Genomic DNA, 16,037 nt, shown 5'->3' on the forward strand with positions numbered 1-16,037 from the left:
GGGTGTGGGGATAGAGGGATGTCCTGCAGTGGGGGTGTGGGGGGTAGAAGGATGTCCTGTGGAGGGAGTGTTGGGGGGTGGGGGAGGCCGCGGAGGGTGGGCGAGGGGAGCCGGGCAGGCAGAGGGATATCCTATGGAAGGGGTGTGGAAGTTAGAGGGGTGTCCTGTGGAGGGGGTTGGGAGGCCGCGGGGATGTCACTGTGGTTCCTGGGGTGAGGGTGTGGAGAGTGACTGTGCGGTGATGGGGAGGAGCCGCGCTTCACGGGAGGTTTGGGAGGGGACTGGCCACGCAGAGTCCCATACCCTGCAGCACGCCCCCAATTGGTTCGAATGGGCTAGTCCGAGAGTTGCACTCTGCCTGCTCCATCCTGTGTCCTCATTCTAGCAGTCTGTGTCCCCCGCGGCCACGGTTTCATCACGGCGGGCCGGTCATCGTCCTTCTCTCTTCGGTATCCCCTTGCGTGGTCAGAGGCACTGGATTCACTAGCCACGCAAATGTCCATCCCTAAAGTGTCTCTCTGTCTCTAGCTCCAGTGCGGGGACTGCGGTGGTCGCGCCTTTCCACCTGACCACTTTCTGGCCCCCACCCGCAACTCCCAAACGTCACCAGGGGTGCGCTCCTATCTAGGGAAGCCCCCCCCCCCCCCCCCGCAGGTGAAAGGGAGTTTCCAGTCTGTGCTTACTTGCCTTCCGACCCAGGTGAACAGATGGAGTCTCAGATTCCAGGACAGGGGGTGGGAGTGGGTGGGAGGGGAAATCCATCAGATCCTCCTTTCCTTGGGTTGGGGTGACCCCTCGTGGTCATTCTGAGTACCACACGGGCCACTAAGAGGCTCAGAATTCAGTCCTATTCAGGCCAAGTGGATATTAGAAAAGCGAGGCCCAGGCTGTGCAGATATTGTAGAGAACCACCTTCCCTCCTGAGGATGCCAAAGACCCCTTTGCCTGGCAAAGCCACTCTGCTCTGCCTGAGAGTACCCTTAAAGAGCTTCCCGTGGGGTTGTATTAAGGGAGGCTGTGTCCCTTGTACAGGTCTCTTCTTGCTCCCTATGTCCCTGCCGTTGGAGGTGTCTGTGGGGAAGGCTACCACCATCTACGCTATCAACGGCTCAGCGATCCTGCTGCCCTGCACCTTCTCCAGCTGTTTTGGCTTCGAGAATCTCTACTTCAGATGGTCCTACAATAACACCGAGACGTACAGGATTGTAAGTGGGATGCTCATGTCCTCCCCCCACTTGTCTGTTTCTCACTGGTGAATGCCTTCAAGCCCTGGCTCTGGTCCCTTCTGAGATAAGCTCCACCATGAGGAATCCCAAGAACCCACCCTTTGTTGCTCTTTCTCTTAGAGTCCAGGCAGGAAGATTGTTCCCATGGTGATGCCAGAATTTGGGGTCTGTTGGTAATTTTGGCTAGACTTTGTTGTCCTGTCCGGAGGAAAACTTGCAACTTGTACATTTGCAGAGGATTTAATAGTTTAGCAATCAGGAGGAAGAAACTGTTGGAAAGAGCAGTGGCCGAGGGCTGTGCTTGGAAGGGCAGGAGAGGGAGCCAGAAAGGGTGAGCTGATCACAGATGTGGATGGAGTTCTTTGCAGCCTGGCAGGGGTTCTTCTCCCAGAGTAACTGGGGAAGTCCCAAAAGTGCAGCCTTAGAGGGTGCCAAGGGAGAGAGCCGTGGCATTAATCCAGGTCCTGGCTGAAGGACAAAGGTTCAGTGGGGTAGAGGGTATAGTGTAAGTAAAGGCTGGGTGGGATATGCAGACACACACACACACACACACACACACACACACACACACACACACACACGCTATTTGCAGAGGCACTGTGGGGAGGAAAAAAGACTTCTATGAAAACAGCAGCCGGTGTGCTGTTTTCCAGGGAGTCCTTAAGGACACAGGCTTGAAAGAGGCAGAATTCAGGTCAGGCAGAGCTGTGGCCACTGGCGGAGAGAACGGAGGAAAATGCAGGGTCTTTCTGGGCACGGACAGGGTTGACGCTCAAGGGAGGGTGACATTTGACCACGCTGATCTTTCCCTGCCCCAGCTCATAGACGGCATTGTGAAGAATGAGAAGTCTGACCCGAAGGTGAAGGTGAAGGGCGATGACCGCATTACCCTGGAGGGCTCCACGAAGGAGAAGATGAACAACATCTCCATCCTGCTGAGTGACCTGGAGTTCAGTGACACGGGCAAATACACCTGCTTTGTGAGGAACCCCAAAGAGAAGGACCTCAACAACTCTGCCACCATTTTCCTCCAAGTGGTTGATAAATGTATGGAGTGGGGCGGGGTAGAGGGTGGTAGGGTAGGAAGGACTGGGGGTGCCCATCTCAGTGTGGCATCGAAATGGCAAAATGGGCCATGCTGCTGATTTCTTTCTCTTCACACTTGCAAGAGTTACAGGAGTTACATATGGAAGCCAGAAAAAGTCAGCTATGGAGTGGCTTGGGAATGGCACTGACCGTCTTTGAGCCCTGATGTCCTAGTCCATAAAATGGACATATGGCTGCCTTCTGCCAGGGTGGCTGTGAAGGCCAGAGGAGCTAGTTGGGAGTGGTCAGCGGCATAAGACTCTCTCCATGTGGACTGCGTTAGCAAGTGTTGGGTGGCCGTCAGGTGCTGTAGTAAAGGATGCTGTGACTAGTACACAGTATTCTTTTTTTTTTTTTTTGAGGAGTGTGTAGTTCAGACAAGCAGATGATAGCCCCAGATGGATAGCAGCGGTACAGATGCTTCCCAAAGAGATAGAATGGGGTGTGGTCCTTCCCCGGTGGAACTGGATACAGGCAGGTCAATGAAACAGCGAAGGGACTGAAGATAAGCAGCCAGGTAGCCACACGCCTCTACTCCATGGAGGTGGTCAGAGAAGCAAAAGGGGATAAATAGGTGAGAAGCTAGACTGGGCACCTTGCAGCTGAGGGTCCTGGAAGATAATGCCTTCTGCATGCCCCCACCTCGTGACCATATCAGGGAGTCCCTGGAGATGGGCCAGCAGGAGTTGAATTTGGGCTATTCCAAGGGCGGAGCCTGAGGTCAGCCAGCCAGTCTTTCCTGAGTCTGGGGTGACATCTGCAAAGAGTGTCACCTCTTCTGTATGTTTAGATCCCTGTCACTCTGCTCTGTGCTTGGCCTTGGCAGGAGGAGAAGGGAAGGGGACCAGCAGTGACCGAGTGTTTCTGGGTGCCAGGCTCTGAGTTAGACGGCTCGTTTTAGCTCAGTGGCCCCTCCCAGGTGGCACCTGTCTATGTATAGGGTTTTTCAGCCATCCTTTTACATGATGGAGGTGATTCGGGGTGCTGAGGGTCCAGTGTGACCAGGATGGGAGCTTTGCCTGCCCACCTCCCCACACCCCGTCCCCAGCTGAGGGAGCGATGCAATTAAATGAAGATTGGTGCTGCGTAGATAAGAAGAGGGGAAGCCAGGGGGCTCACAGGGTGCCTAGGGAGGCTTGGCTAGGAACGGTGACAGAGAGGGGAATGTCTGAAAGCAGTGGGGGAGAAAGCGGAGATAGCTGAGGAGCAAGTTTGTGACTTAAAGCTGGGAGCTGTGGGTCGCATTCTGATTTATTCCCCAACTCGTGTGTGTGTCTTGTGTGTGTGTGTGTGTGTGTGTGTGTGTGTGTGTGTGTGTGTGTGTGTGTGTATATGTGTGTGTGAGTGAGTGTGTGGGGAGAGGTGCTGGGAAGGGTGAAGGGAACAGGCCCCGTGGTGTGCTTAGCCAGAAAGGCACCGTGTTCTGGCCTCTCCTGTCTTGGCTGACCTGAGAGGGTCATGGCCTGGAGGTAGGGCTGCCAGTTTCGGACTGTGTGTGGCGGCTTTACAGTTTCTCCCCTGCCTGCTCTGCCCCTCCTCCAGTGGAAGAAGTGGACAACACGGTGACGCTCATCATCCTGGCTGTGGTGGGTGGGGTCATCGGACTTCTGGTCTGCATCCTGCTGCTGAAGAAGCTCATCACCTTCATCCTCAAGAAGACCCGAGAGAAGAAGTGAGTGGACTCTCCGTCACTCCCACGCTCCATCAACCTGGCGTGCTGTCCCTCCACCTACCCCTGCCCCTGCCAGCCTGCGGTGCCAACTCTGTCTCTTCATTCTCCACCCGCTTCTGATGCCAGTGCTGTCCTCTGCTATCCCTACAGCCCTTGCCCCAATCCGGCTTGCTCCTGACCTCTCTCCATCTGCTCCTCCCCATCCAGTCCTCTTTCCTCTCCCTGTCCCATCAGTCTCTCTTCCACCGCGCGGGCGTGCACGTGCGCGCGCGGAAGCCTACCGTAGGATTTAGGAAGCCTGTTTATTTTCTGAGTTAGACTTCCCGCTCTAGCTTTCTTTTCTTTTATCACAGAAAATGTGAGTTCATGTGTAGAGACTCTAGAATGGAAAGGCGCTTTTGGGGAGATGAAAAATTCTGAGAATTCAAACGGGAGAGGCAGAAGCAAGGCCTGACAGCCGAGCACAGTGGCTCATGCCTGCAACCCCGGTAGTTGAGAGTCAGGCTTAGAAGGTTCTCCTTGAGTTCAAGGCCAGCCTAGTCTACACTGTGAGGCCTTGTTTCAAAAGCCAAAGCTTTAGCTAAACTACACTATAATCTGAAATGGTGACTTGGCCTCCCAGGAGGTCTTAGGGTAAGTTCAGTTATCAAAATAGACATCCAGGGTCAGGGATGTAGCTAAGTGGTGTAGTGCTTGCCTAGCGTGTGTGAGGCCTTGGGTTCAAGACCTCCGCTGGAAGGAGGAGAAAGATGGGCAGGTGTAGAGGGTATGAGTCCAGGCACAGAATTTTCTGGAACAGCGTCAGGCTAGCTTTAACGCAGCAGCAGGTGAGGGATCTTGCAAAGTCAGAGCGAGAAAAAGTCATTAGAAGGGAAGAGGCGTTCAAAAGCTGTGCTCTAGGGAAGACAGGCAATGAGGTGGGCTACCCTGGAACAGAACGAAAAACAAAAGGCCAGGGAGGGGGCACAGGACTGGGTACAGGGAGCCACGCCCCCACCCTTCATCTCTTGTGCCTCTCACCAGCTTCTCCCCCCCCCCCCCCTTTCCTCCTCTCCAGGAAGGAATGTCTCGTGAGTTCCTCCGGGAATGACAACACAGAGAATGGCCTACCCGGCTCCAAGGCAGAGGAGAAGCCACCCACAAAAGTGTGAGGTCCTGCGGGGCCAAGCAGCGCAGGGAGCCTCACTTCCTGACTGATGCTGGAGTCCTGTGTGTAGAACCCACCAACCGAGACGTGTGCTGCTTGGCCCAAACTGTCGTCTTTCTGAGCAGGAAGGACCTGATCCTGTCCCGCCCAGCCTACGCTACCATTCCCTCCCCAGCCAGGGCTTCCCAGGGGCAAGGGCTGGCTGGGGAAGGAAGCCTACAGAGGTTGAAGAAAGAGAAAGGAAGGGCTGGAGCAGCGGGGGAGAGCTGGTCCCTGGCACCTGGGAAAATGGGGTCTCCTTTAGACCTCCCACCCCTGTGAACCCTCACGTTCCCCTCACATTTTCTTCTGATCCTTCACCGGGATATTGAGGTGATCAGAGGGCTGCTCCCAAAGCTGGGGTTCAGAGATGGATGGAGGGTTTGCACTTGAGATGTTGGGAATGGGCTAGAACTCTGGGGTGGAGTCTGCTGGAGGTGGGGCCAGTTCTGAGATGCAAGCTGGGCTTTGAAGGCTATCAGGCTTCCGGAAGTTCCTTTCGAGGGAACTTTCTCTTTCCCCCACCCTGGAATACCTGCCCACACTGTCCCAGCTCCCTGTCCAGCTTCCTGCTCTGAATCTGAAGACTCCCCAGCTAGGACTGGATGCCCTGGCCTTCACGTGTCCCAGTCTATCTAGCCTGTCTTTGCTCTCTGAGCTGCCGCTGCAGGGGAGGCTTGGCCGGGGGCCGGCGGGGGTGGGCGGGGGAGGGCGAGGGGTGCCCTCCATTCTACCTGGAACACTGGAGTGCTTTAGGCATCTTTTCTGGCTTTGCTCTTTGAGTTTCAGGGGTGGGAGAATGGTGTCTCCAACCTCCCAGCCTTTGGAATGTCTATCCCAGCCCTCTGCGACTGACAGCCCTTGTCCTTGGCATGGCTGGACCATGCCACCCTGGCACTCCTGGAGCTCAGTTCTCCCCTTCTCTTGAAACAGCTGGTGTTGCCACCATACTTGAGGGATGGCTTCTTAGGACCTCCCATCCTGTACCTTTGCTCCTCCGATGTCCCTCCAGCATGCCTGACCTTTCCCTGCCCCAGGTCCCTCCACCCCCAGCCCTGGGCCTGCCTTTGCCTCAGGGACCCTTGTTTCCAGATGAGAAGGCCCTTGGCTTCTCCAGTCGCTTTCTGCCCAGCTGGGCCAGCTCCTCTGCCAGCCTGAGGTTGAGGAGGAGCAGGGAGAGGGCACTTTCGCCTCCTCTTTACTTCCTGCAGAGCCGGTTTGCACACCCCTCGAGTGTGGGACTAGATTGTGCCTTAGCTCCCTGAGTCCTGGTTCTTACCCCATTTCCCTTTGGCTCACACTTCCTGACTTAATTGTACAGTCTGCTGTGACAGTGGTGGGGGTCCCCAGCTCCCCTCCCCGAGGTCATGGAGGAGGCCACGAAGCTGGAGTTGTGTTAACAATGGCCCTATGGCTGAGGGCAGTCTTGGAGACACCTGTGGGGTGTCTCATCCTTGTCTTTGACATGGAGATGGGATGGTATCAGATGTGGGACCTTCAGATGGGCTTGATTTTGGGGGTCCCTGTGATATATGAGATGTGATAACAGGGGGCACCCCAAATCCCTCTTCCTCACCAGGTTTCTGATACTCTTGGGTCCCCGGAAGATGAAGACCAGTCCTCTTTCCAGGGAGTGTGAAGACTTCTGCCCAGGAGTGGCTGAAGGCTTACCCCAAATTGGAAGCGGGAGTGAAAGGAACGGTAGGGCCTGTAGGGTGCCTGTGGCCATAGCTAGTGTCTCTTGCCCAAGCCAAGGAGCTCACAGGTCCTTGCCTTCTCTCCTCCTGTCCTTCTTTACCCTTCTCCTGCTTCTTATTCATTTATTTGAGACAGAGTCTCATGTAGCCCAGGCTGGCCTCCGACTTCCTACATAGCCAAGACTGGCCTTGAACTCCTGATCTTCTGCCTCCATCACCCCAGTGCTGGGATGACAGGTGTGACCCCACACCCTGCTCAGAGTAACCAGGCTCTGAGATCAAACACGGCACCAGAGCCTCCAGCCGTTCAGGAAACTTCCGGCTGCCTTCATGTAACACTGCTTTCTTCCCCGACACTGGAAGAGGCGAAGTGCTGTGGCTCCTCTTGCTTTTGTGAGAGGAAGCAAAGGCGTAGGGAACGAGAGAGGAAGGGTGCCACCCTGCCCCTCTCCCTGTCACTGTGGGCTTACAGGCGGCCCTTGCAGCTTCTCCCATCTACCCAAAGGGTGAAATAATACCTACCTCACAGGACTGTGGTGAGGCTTGGCGAGGTTTTTTTGTTTTGTTTTGTTTTCGCTTGGCTTGGAAAGGCATTGGGAAACAAGGCTTATAACTGGAGATGGTCCCACGTCTGTCATGTCCTCATCCCTCTAACACGCATACACCTCACACTCTTCCTCTTCCTTTTGTTACCATAGGAACCGTGGCTCCAACTGATGCTAAGCATCTAGTCCACGGCATTGGTTTTTTTTTTTTGATGGAGGTGATTGGGACTATGGGGGTAATTTTTTATTGTTGTTATCCCAATGCCTGCAATACCTACTGACATTGAATGGATAGGGATTAAGAGCACAAAACTTGGTCCTCTTCACAAGGGATGTCCGGTCCTAGTGCTAGCTTGATGCCTGTGCAGACATCGCCACGGATTGCATTAGAATGTATGCTCACAAAGCCATTTCCCCCAGCCAGACCCTCATGCAGGCACGTTTTCAGTAGTGATCTCAGGGTGGCTGAGGCTGTTCCCTGCACCACTGGGCTGCAGAACCTCTTATGCAGTTGACTTTGGGAAACCCGGACCCACGCTGGTAATGATGTCAGTGAGACCAAAGATGAAGCACAAGTCCCTCCTCATCCTTGACCTCCAAATAGACATCTGCATTCGAGGGCCCAGATCCCTCTGTGTAGAAACTGAGCAGAAGGCGACTGGAACCAGCCTGCCATGCCGGAGGGCCCGCGAGAGGGATGGACTGGGAGGGGGGCAGAATTTCACACACCTGGCTGACCAGCTTTTGTGGAGCCTGGGAGGCAAGAGCATTCTTCAGATGGTGGGATTTGAGGGTGCACTTGTGCGGAGTGGTTGTGGCCTGTGGTGTGTGGCAAGGTGTGCCTGGTCAGTCTGCAGAGGTGTGACTGAGTGGGTGGGCTGTGCATGCTAGTGATGGGAGATGGGGGGAGGGGGGGACCCTGCACTTTCCACAGCCTGAGCTGGAGGCTGGGGAAGGGTAAGAGACAGAAATGAACAGCCGTGCTCCTGGATTCCACTGGGTGACTCCATCTCAGGGTCACAGTCAGCTGCCATTGGAGGGCTGGGCAGGGATGCCAAGAAGAAGGATTTGTGGGGAGGTCCTCTAGCTTGCTGCACTTTACTTTGTCCCAGATTGGAGTCCCTGCTCTCCCATCCCCCACTGGGTATGCAGTGCTTCTGACTATCATATGCATGGTTTGTTCCTCTGGCTTGGATGGCAGTACCCATAGTCAATTTTCCTATATAACTTCATAGATCAAACAATATAGTGATGGGCTGTGGGTGCCTCAGGTCCATGGTGCCTCTATGAGGCCCCAACGTGCACAAGCCCACCACTGACTTGTGTTTAAGCACAGATTGAATTCGATTAGGTTGTCTTGCCTCTACAACACGTTTTTGCATTGTAGAATTGGATTTAGCTTTGCTTTGGATGAAATAAAAATTATTTTTTAATGATTTGGGACTTGAGAGTTTTATTTTGGGTTGCCTGGGAGTCGAGCTCCAGCTTCGTTTCCCCCCGCTGACCAGTTTACCTTCTCTGACCTTTAGTCCACTTGTGTTGAAAATGTTACCTGCTCGGGTGAGATGGTACGTGTCAAATGCCTCGGGGTTTCTGACCTACCTGAGACATTTGTGTTGTTTTAATTCTGGTCCTTTGGAAAGGAGTCCCTTTAACACTGGGATTCATGCTAGACTCTGTGAGCCGATGGCCTTAGAAACAATTCTGGAGCCACAGGACAGCATCCATCTGAAGTAGATTTCTACCTGGCTACAAAAGCTAACGGGGGTGGGGGTGGGTAGGGGTGGAGAGCCTGAAGAAGGGGTGTTGCTAACGTGCTGATCTTGCAAGCATAAGGACCCCCCTTAGGGTCCCAGAACACTCATCAACAAAAAAGGCCAGGTGTGGTGGTGCACTCTCACAATCCCAGCACCCAAGAGTTAGAGACAAGTGGACCCCTGGGGCTCACTGGCCAGCAAGCTCTAGGCCAGTGAGAGACCTTGTCTAGAAAAAAAAAAAGATGAGTGGCACTGAGAAACAACAGGCATTTGTTGTTCTAGCCTCCACATGTGTACTTGCACTACACCCCCCCACACACACATGTGCATCTGCACACACACATACACAACATATACACATGCATGTGTGCACACACACAGGATTAACCATCGTGAGAGTACCTGTCTGGTATGTGCAAGGCCCGGCTTCAATCTGCATCCCACCCAAAAGATTTAACTGACACAGCCATTGTTATGGTTTAGATAGAAAATGTCACCGTAAACATATATTGAGTGCAACGTTCAGAGGAGGAGTTTGGGGAAGGAACTGGATCATGAGGGCTCTGACCCTATCAGTGGGTTAATCCCTTAATGGGTTCACGGCTTGATGGAATTATTGGGAGGGGGTGGAGACCAGGAGGTGGGGCCCAGAGGAGGCAGGACAGTGGGATGTGTCCTGGAATGCCCTGCCTCATCTTTGACTGTTTCCTCCCTTCCTGGCCACCATAAGGTATGCAGCTTTCCTATCATGCCCTTCTACCTACCATGATGTTTCTCCCTTGTCATGGGCTAAAACCTCCAACACCTGAGCCAAAGGAAATCCTTCTTCCCTTAAGCTGATTGGCTCAAGTTTTTTGTTTTTTGGTTTTTTTTTTTTGGTTTTTGTTTTTTTCGAGACAGGGTTTCTCTGTGTAGCTTTGCGCCTGTCCTGGATCTCACTCTGTAGCCCAGGCTGGCCTCGAACTCACAGAGATCTGCCTGCCTCTGCCTCCCGAGTGCTGGCTCAAGTATTTTTGTCACAGCAACAAAAACTGACCAATACAAGCAACCACCAGCGAAGTGTCCTGGAGACGTCAGCTCGGCTCTCTGTGCCTCAGTTCCCTGGCTTGCCGAGAGGGAGGAGTTATGTCTATTTGGTGAGGAGCCTGTGAGATTATGAATAAGGCCACATGTAAGAAGCACTTCAGAAATGACCAAGTGTTCGCTGTAAAAATGTAAGGTGTGTCGGAGCCAGGTGACCGCTCTGCAAGTGTCCAGGAAGAGCCTGGAGCTAAGCTCCCACCGAGGCCAAGCCAGCCAGAAGGAAGGCAAGCAGAGAAGAGGTCGAACTTACACCTCTTGCTCCTGGTCGACAGGGGCGGTCAACTGTCTGAGGCAGAGCTCATGTTAGGAAGTGACATGGTGACTGATGTGGTTATGACAACAGTCCAAAACTACGCTTATGGTCTCACCTCATTCTGAGGTGTTCATCCCCACTGTTCCCCACTCACCCAGTCCTCTAGGACAAAATGTCCTACGCCACCATGACGCCTACTTTTCATTAACTCCTTAACTGCCCCCCTCCCCCACCCCTTTCGCAGGAGCCCTCAGCTCTATGCCAAAAACATATTATGGATTCAGCTTCCCTTGGCAATGTCAATCTTACAGTCACAGCCCAGGCAACAGCTTTTCATGTTCTTCCTCGTCTCCTATGAATGCCCACATATTGCCATTCATTCTAGTTGTGAACAATGTGAACAATTTCTGGTCCCATGCCAGCTCTGGGGATTTTTTTCCTCTAATACCCTCTAATTTGAAGTTGTTTCATACATGTTGCCTCATATAATCCTCATGGGGTTCTCACGATGTAGACACAACTACCCCCACCTTGCTGGTGAGGGAGGTGAGGGAGCCGAGGCGCAGAGGGCTGAGCTGGCTTCTCGGGTTGGTTTTCTCAGCTTCAGGCATGCTTTACAGGTAGCCAAGCACTTCAGCGATTCCTTAGGGATCTATGGAGCTCTCTTCCTGTGATGCTCTCTCATCTCTGTCTCTCTGTCTGCTGAACTTCATCTGCTTTGGCTTCGCTGACCTCCAGCTCTATCTCTGTGGTGGTTTAAATGAGAATGGCCCCATAGGTTCATCTGTTTAAATACTTGGTCCCCAGTTGGTGGACCTATTAGGAAAGGGTTAGGAGGTGCCTTGTTGGAGGAAGTGAGTCAATGGGGATGGGCTTTGAAACTTCACACCAGGCCCAGTCAGCTCTAACTTTTGGATCAATATAAAAGCTCTCAGCTACTGCTCCGGTGCATGCCTGGCTGATGCCATGCTCCCCGCCATGATGGACATGGACTCACCCTCTGAAAGTATAAACCCTAATAAACGATTTCTTCTATAAGTTGCCTTGGTCTTGGTGCTTTGTCACAGCAATTGAAAAATGACTATGACAGAAGTTCTCCTTATTTCCTGGAGGTTGTGGGACCCTGCCACAGAACACTCCCTGAATGTGGCGATGATAAAGCTCCCTTCCTCTGTTCTCCTCTCTCAGGCCTCACTGACTTAGGTTGTCCCATCTGTGTGTTAAAGATGTTGAGGTATTTCCCTAGTGTTTCAGTTGCTTGGGGGGTGGGGTGGGAAGCAGATCCATTCCTTTCCCGTCGCTCTATTCTTGTTGGAAGAAACTCATGAAAATATACATTCTTATAAAAACTCATTCAGAGGTGTTTTTAGACATTTTATTTTGTTATTATCCAAAGCAAGAAATAACATAAATGTCTTTGGACTGGTAAGTATATGTAACATGTTGTCTTGTGTTCCTATAACGAAACACCAGACGCTGACTAATATATAAAGAAAAGAGTTTTATTTAGCTCACAGTTCTGGAGGTCAGAGAGTATGACACTGGGATGTGCTGGATTCTGGCCAGGGCCTTCTGGTAGATGGCATTACAATGGTCAAAGTAAGTGTTGAAGAGACAAGCAGTGTGTGAAGAGAGGTTCGGGGGAGAAGCTAGTCTGGTTTAGAACAACCCACTCTTGAGGCACTCCCAAGCAGTGTTATTAATCCATTCGTGAGGATGGAGCCTCCATGGCCTAATTACCTCCCACGAGGCCCAACTGAAGTTCTATCACACCCCAACCCTACAACACTAGGGACGAAGTTTCCAGAACATGGGCCTCTGGGGGGCAAGTCAGCACTGGGTAAGCGTCCTGTCACAGATGCCTGCAGTGAACATCCCTCAGGGAGGAACAGTGCCAGGGGCTGACAAGGGCTGATCTCAAACAACAGTGAGCTAAGAGAAGGAATTCGGATGCCAAGAGGGTCTCTACTTCATCAGTTGTGACCACTGTCTCACTCGGGTGAGGGACGTGGATATCTAAGGCTGTGTGTGTATGGAGAGGGTATATGGGAAATTATTTTACACTCTGCTCAGTTTTTCTGTGAATCTAAAACTTCTCTAAAAACTAAAGTCTTAAAAAAAATGGTGCTGTATCATTCACTTTCTCACTGGGACAGAATTCCTGAAGGAAAGAAGGAGGGAAGGAAGGAAGGAAGGAAGGAAGGGAGGAAGGAAGGAAGAAAGGAAGGAAGGAAGGAAGGGTAGCTTGGCTCACAGTTCTAAGGGATACAGTCCCCTGCATCAGGGAAGGCAAGGAAGCACGAGTAAGGGACAGCTGGTCACACTGCATGCGCAGTCGGAAAGCTGAGTGCGATGGATGCTTCCCTTCAGCTTGCTTTTTCCTTCCATTCAGTCCTAGACTCCCATGTCAGGGAATGATGCTGCCCACGTTTAGGGTGGCTCTTCCCTCCTCCAGGAACCTAATCTTGATAACCAGGCAGAGACATTCCCAAGACTTGTTTCCATGGTGATCCTAAATTCCATCAAGCTGACATTGAAGTTGAACCGTCACCTATTGCATAGTTCTGTTTCTATAATGTTCTAGACAAGCAAACTACAGAGACAGATGGATAACAGAACAGTGAGTGCCATGGGCTACGGATAGGGAAGGGCTGGCATGGAGACTTTTCGGGGAGGGTGGAGCCACTGTGGTGGCTGCTTGCCTGTACGTGTTTGTCAACACTGGCAGAAGTGTGCACCAACATGGTGACTATCATTGTAAGTGGATTATTACTTTGGGAAAACTATGAGGAATCCAATGACATCACCCTTTGGCTCAGAACTTTCCAGTCTAACTTACTAGCTTAGCTCTGGCCCCAGTGCCTCTGATATTTTCCTTTTCTGATGCTATCCTGCTGACTCGTTCTTTTTCAGCCTCCCCTGCATACCTATATTCTTTCTCTACGAGAATGACCTTCTACAGAAGTGCAAACAGATGATGCCAGTTTGAGGTCTTTGGGTCATTATGGGGATGCCCTCAAATGAGATTAAGGTACCTCTGCACCCTCCTCTTCCTCTTCTGCTATGTGTTTCTGTGTGATATGCTGCCTTACCATAGGCCCAAAGCAAAAAACTGATTATGGACTTCCAAAATTGTGGGCCAAAAACTTCTTTTCTCTTTATAAGTTAGTTACCTCAGGTATTATAATATAGTGATAGAAAACTGACCAATACAGTTGGTGTATTCTATCCAGCTCATTTATTTTCTCCTTATTTTTATTAAGAAATTAAAATTACGTGTGTGTGTGTGTGTGTGTGTGTGTGTGTGTGTGTGTGTGTCCAGTTGGACTTATGTGTGGAAGTCAGAGGACAGTTTGTGAGAGTCAGTTCTCTTATCACACCATATGGGTCCTGTTTTGTGTTAAAATAGCAAAATACCCAAGGTTGGATATTTTATAAAATAAAGAGGTTCATTTCAGCCTGGACGGTCCAACAACATGATGCCAGTGCCTTATTCAGGGACCACTGGCTTCCTTACAACATAGCAAGAATTAGGAAGGGGGTCAGCTCTGAGCAAAGGGAGAGGTCACATGGCGAGACAGGAAGCCAAAGAGATTCAGAAGCTGAACTTACTCCTTTTATACAAACTCCTTGTGGGAACTAACTGAAATGCCTTGAGAACTACACCCTCAAGGGTGAAGGTTCCATACGCCCTTCACGGGCCTGCCCTCTGTGGTCTAATTTCCTTCTACTCGCAACAGACCAGGACCAAGTCTGCAACACAAGGAAGTTCAAGATTAAATTTATAGCAACTTCCCTCAAGGTTGGTTATCCCATTATCAGTGGGTGAGGTTAACATTTACTATGATTATTGGTAACTTTCCAGTCACCATTCTCAGTAAACAATGAATCCATACTCTCTGTCCTTAGTGTTCCTTCCTCCTCCTTATTTTGAGATTGCTTGACTTTTTGTTTTTTTAAATCTATTTCTTCTTTTATTGTTTTGGAAGTAAAAGACTTTATTTCCGTTCTTTTGATAGTTAACCTTTGGCTACTTAGAGTGCACAAATTGTATGGACTATAACTTGAGCCAATATTTAATACTTGAATATTGACTATTTGAATAACTTAAGAATGACAGATTATTTTAACTCCAGCTATCCCTCTGACTTACATACTGTGGTGGTATTGTATTCCCCAAAATATTGTATACCCTAATAAATTTATCTGGGGTCAGAGAACAGACAGCCACTAGATACAGAGGCTAGAAAATGGTGGCACTCACGCCTTTAATCCTAGCACTCCAGAGGTAGAAATCCCTCTGGATCTCTGTGAGTTCAAGGCCACATTGGAAACAGCCAGGCATGGTGACACATGCCTTTAATCCCAGAAAGCGAGCCTTTAATTCCAGGGAGTGATGGTAGGAAGCAGAAAGATATATAAGGCGTGAGGACCAGAAACTAGAAGCATTTGGTCTGGTTAAGCATTTGGCTGGTTAAGCTTTTAGGTTTTGAGCAGCACAGTTCAGTTGAGAGCCATTGGGATGAGGACACAAAAGCTTCCAGTCTGAGGAAACAAGACCAGCTGAGAAGCTGGCCAGGTGAGGTTAGCTGTGGCTTGTTCTGTCTCTCTGACCATCCAGCATTTCACCCCAATAACTGGCCCCGGGTTTGATTTTATTAATAAGACTCTCTAAGATTCATGCTACAACATACTATTGTTATTCTACAGTTCAGTGGCTTTTGGAAATTGATCCGTGACCTTGCTTCCATTCCCTGGGGATTCTGCCTCTTGGTGCAGACCCAGGATCCCCCTAGTTCTTTCCTGCCACCCCTTACAACCTTTCCTTCTAGCCCATCTCCATTCCTTTGTGTCAATGATGACCCACAGAAACACTTTATACCACTGTGGCCTCAGTGGCCACACTAGGCTGGGACTCATATCACCGTGGCCACGGTGGATTCAGATCAGTGCCTTAATCAAGCCTCATCATTGAATCTTCTTCCTGACGTAGATGGGAATTAACATGAGACCCATGTGTGAACAATGAGCAGAGAACGAGAGACTTTACAGTGCTCAGTCCTAAATGGGATGCCCCAAGGCCCAGGGATCTATGCAGAAGAAGAGACAGAAAGATTGTAAGAGTTGGAGACCATGGATGACTCCAAGGACAGTGTCCTCCACACACAACAGGACCGATGCTTATATGCATTCACAGAGACCGTGGAAGCACACACAAGACCTGCATATGTTCAAGCCAGATGGGGTCCCAGCTCGGATAGAAGGATGTGCACATGAGGTCCCACCCCTAACCAAGAAGCTATCTACAATTGATATCCATTGGCAAAGGGGAAAATGGAGTGCCACTGGGTATATCAACCACAATCTAGGGCAGGCCCCATGCCCAGGAATAGTTGGCCAATACAAAACAAACTCCATTTTTTTGGGGGGGGGCATGTTTTATTTTGGCATTTTTACTTTTTGTTGTTGTTGTTTTTTGCTTACTTTGATTTTTGTTTTTGTGGGTTTGAGAGAGAGAGAGAGAGAGAGAGA

At 50.9% G+C, this 16,037-nt stretch overlaps 1 protein-coding gene across 1 annotated transcript; it reads left to right on the forward strand.

Annotated features, from left to right (window-relative positions):
* Positions 1-1,037: 1,037 nt before the first annotated feature.
* On the forward strand, positions 1,038-5,172 carry Scn4b (sodium voltage-gated channel beta subunit 4). Its single transcript, XM_059266880.1, has 4 exons — positions 1,038-1,205; positions 2,045-2,273; positions 3,855-3,984; positions 5,042-5,172. The coding sequence occupies exons 1-4, from the start codon at positions 1,050-1,052 to the stop codon at positions 5,133-5,135; spliced, it is 609 nt and encodes a 202-aa protein (XP_059122863.1). The 5' UTR covers positions 1,038-1,049; the 3' UTR covers positions 5,136-5,172.
* Positions 5,173-16,037: the final 10,865 nt, after the last annotated feature.

The sequence above is a fragment of the Peromyscus eremicus genome, chromosome 7, assembly GCF_949786415.1.
Source record: "Peromyscus eremicus chromosome 7, PerEre_H2_v1, whole genome shotgun sequence".
Taxonomy (NCBI): domain Eukaryota; kingdom Metazoa; phylum Chordata; class Mammalia; order Rodentia; family Cricetidae; genus Peromyscus; species Peromyscus eremicus.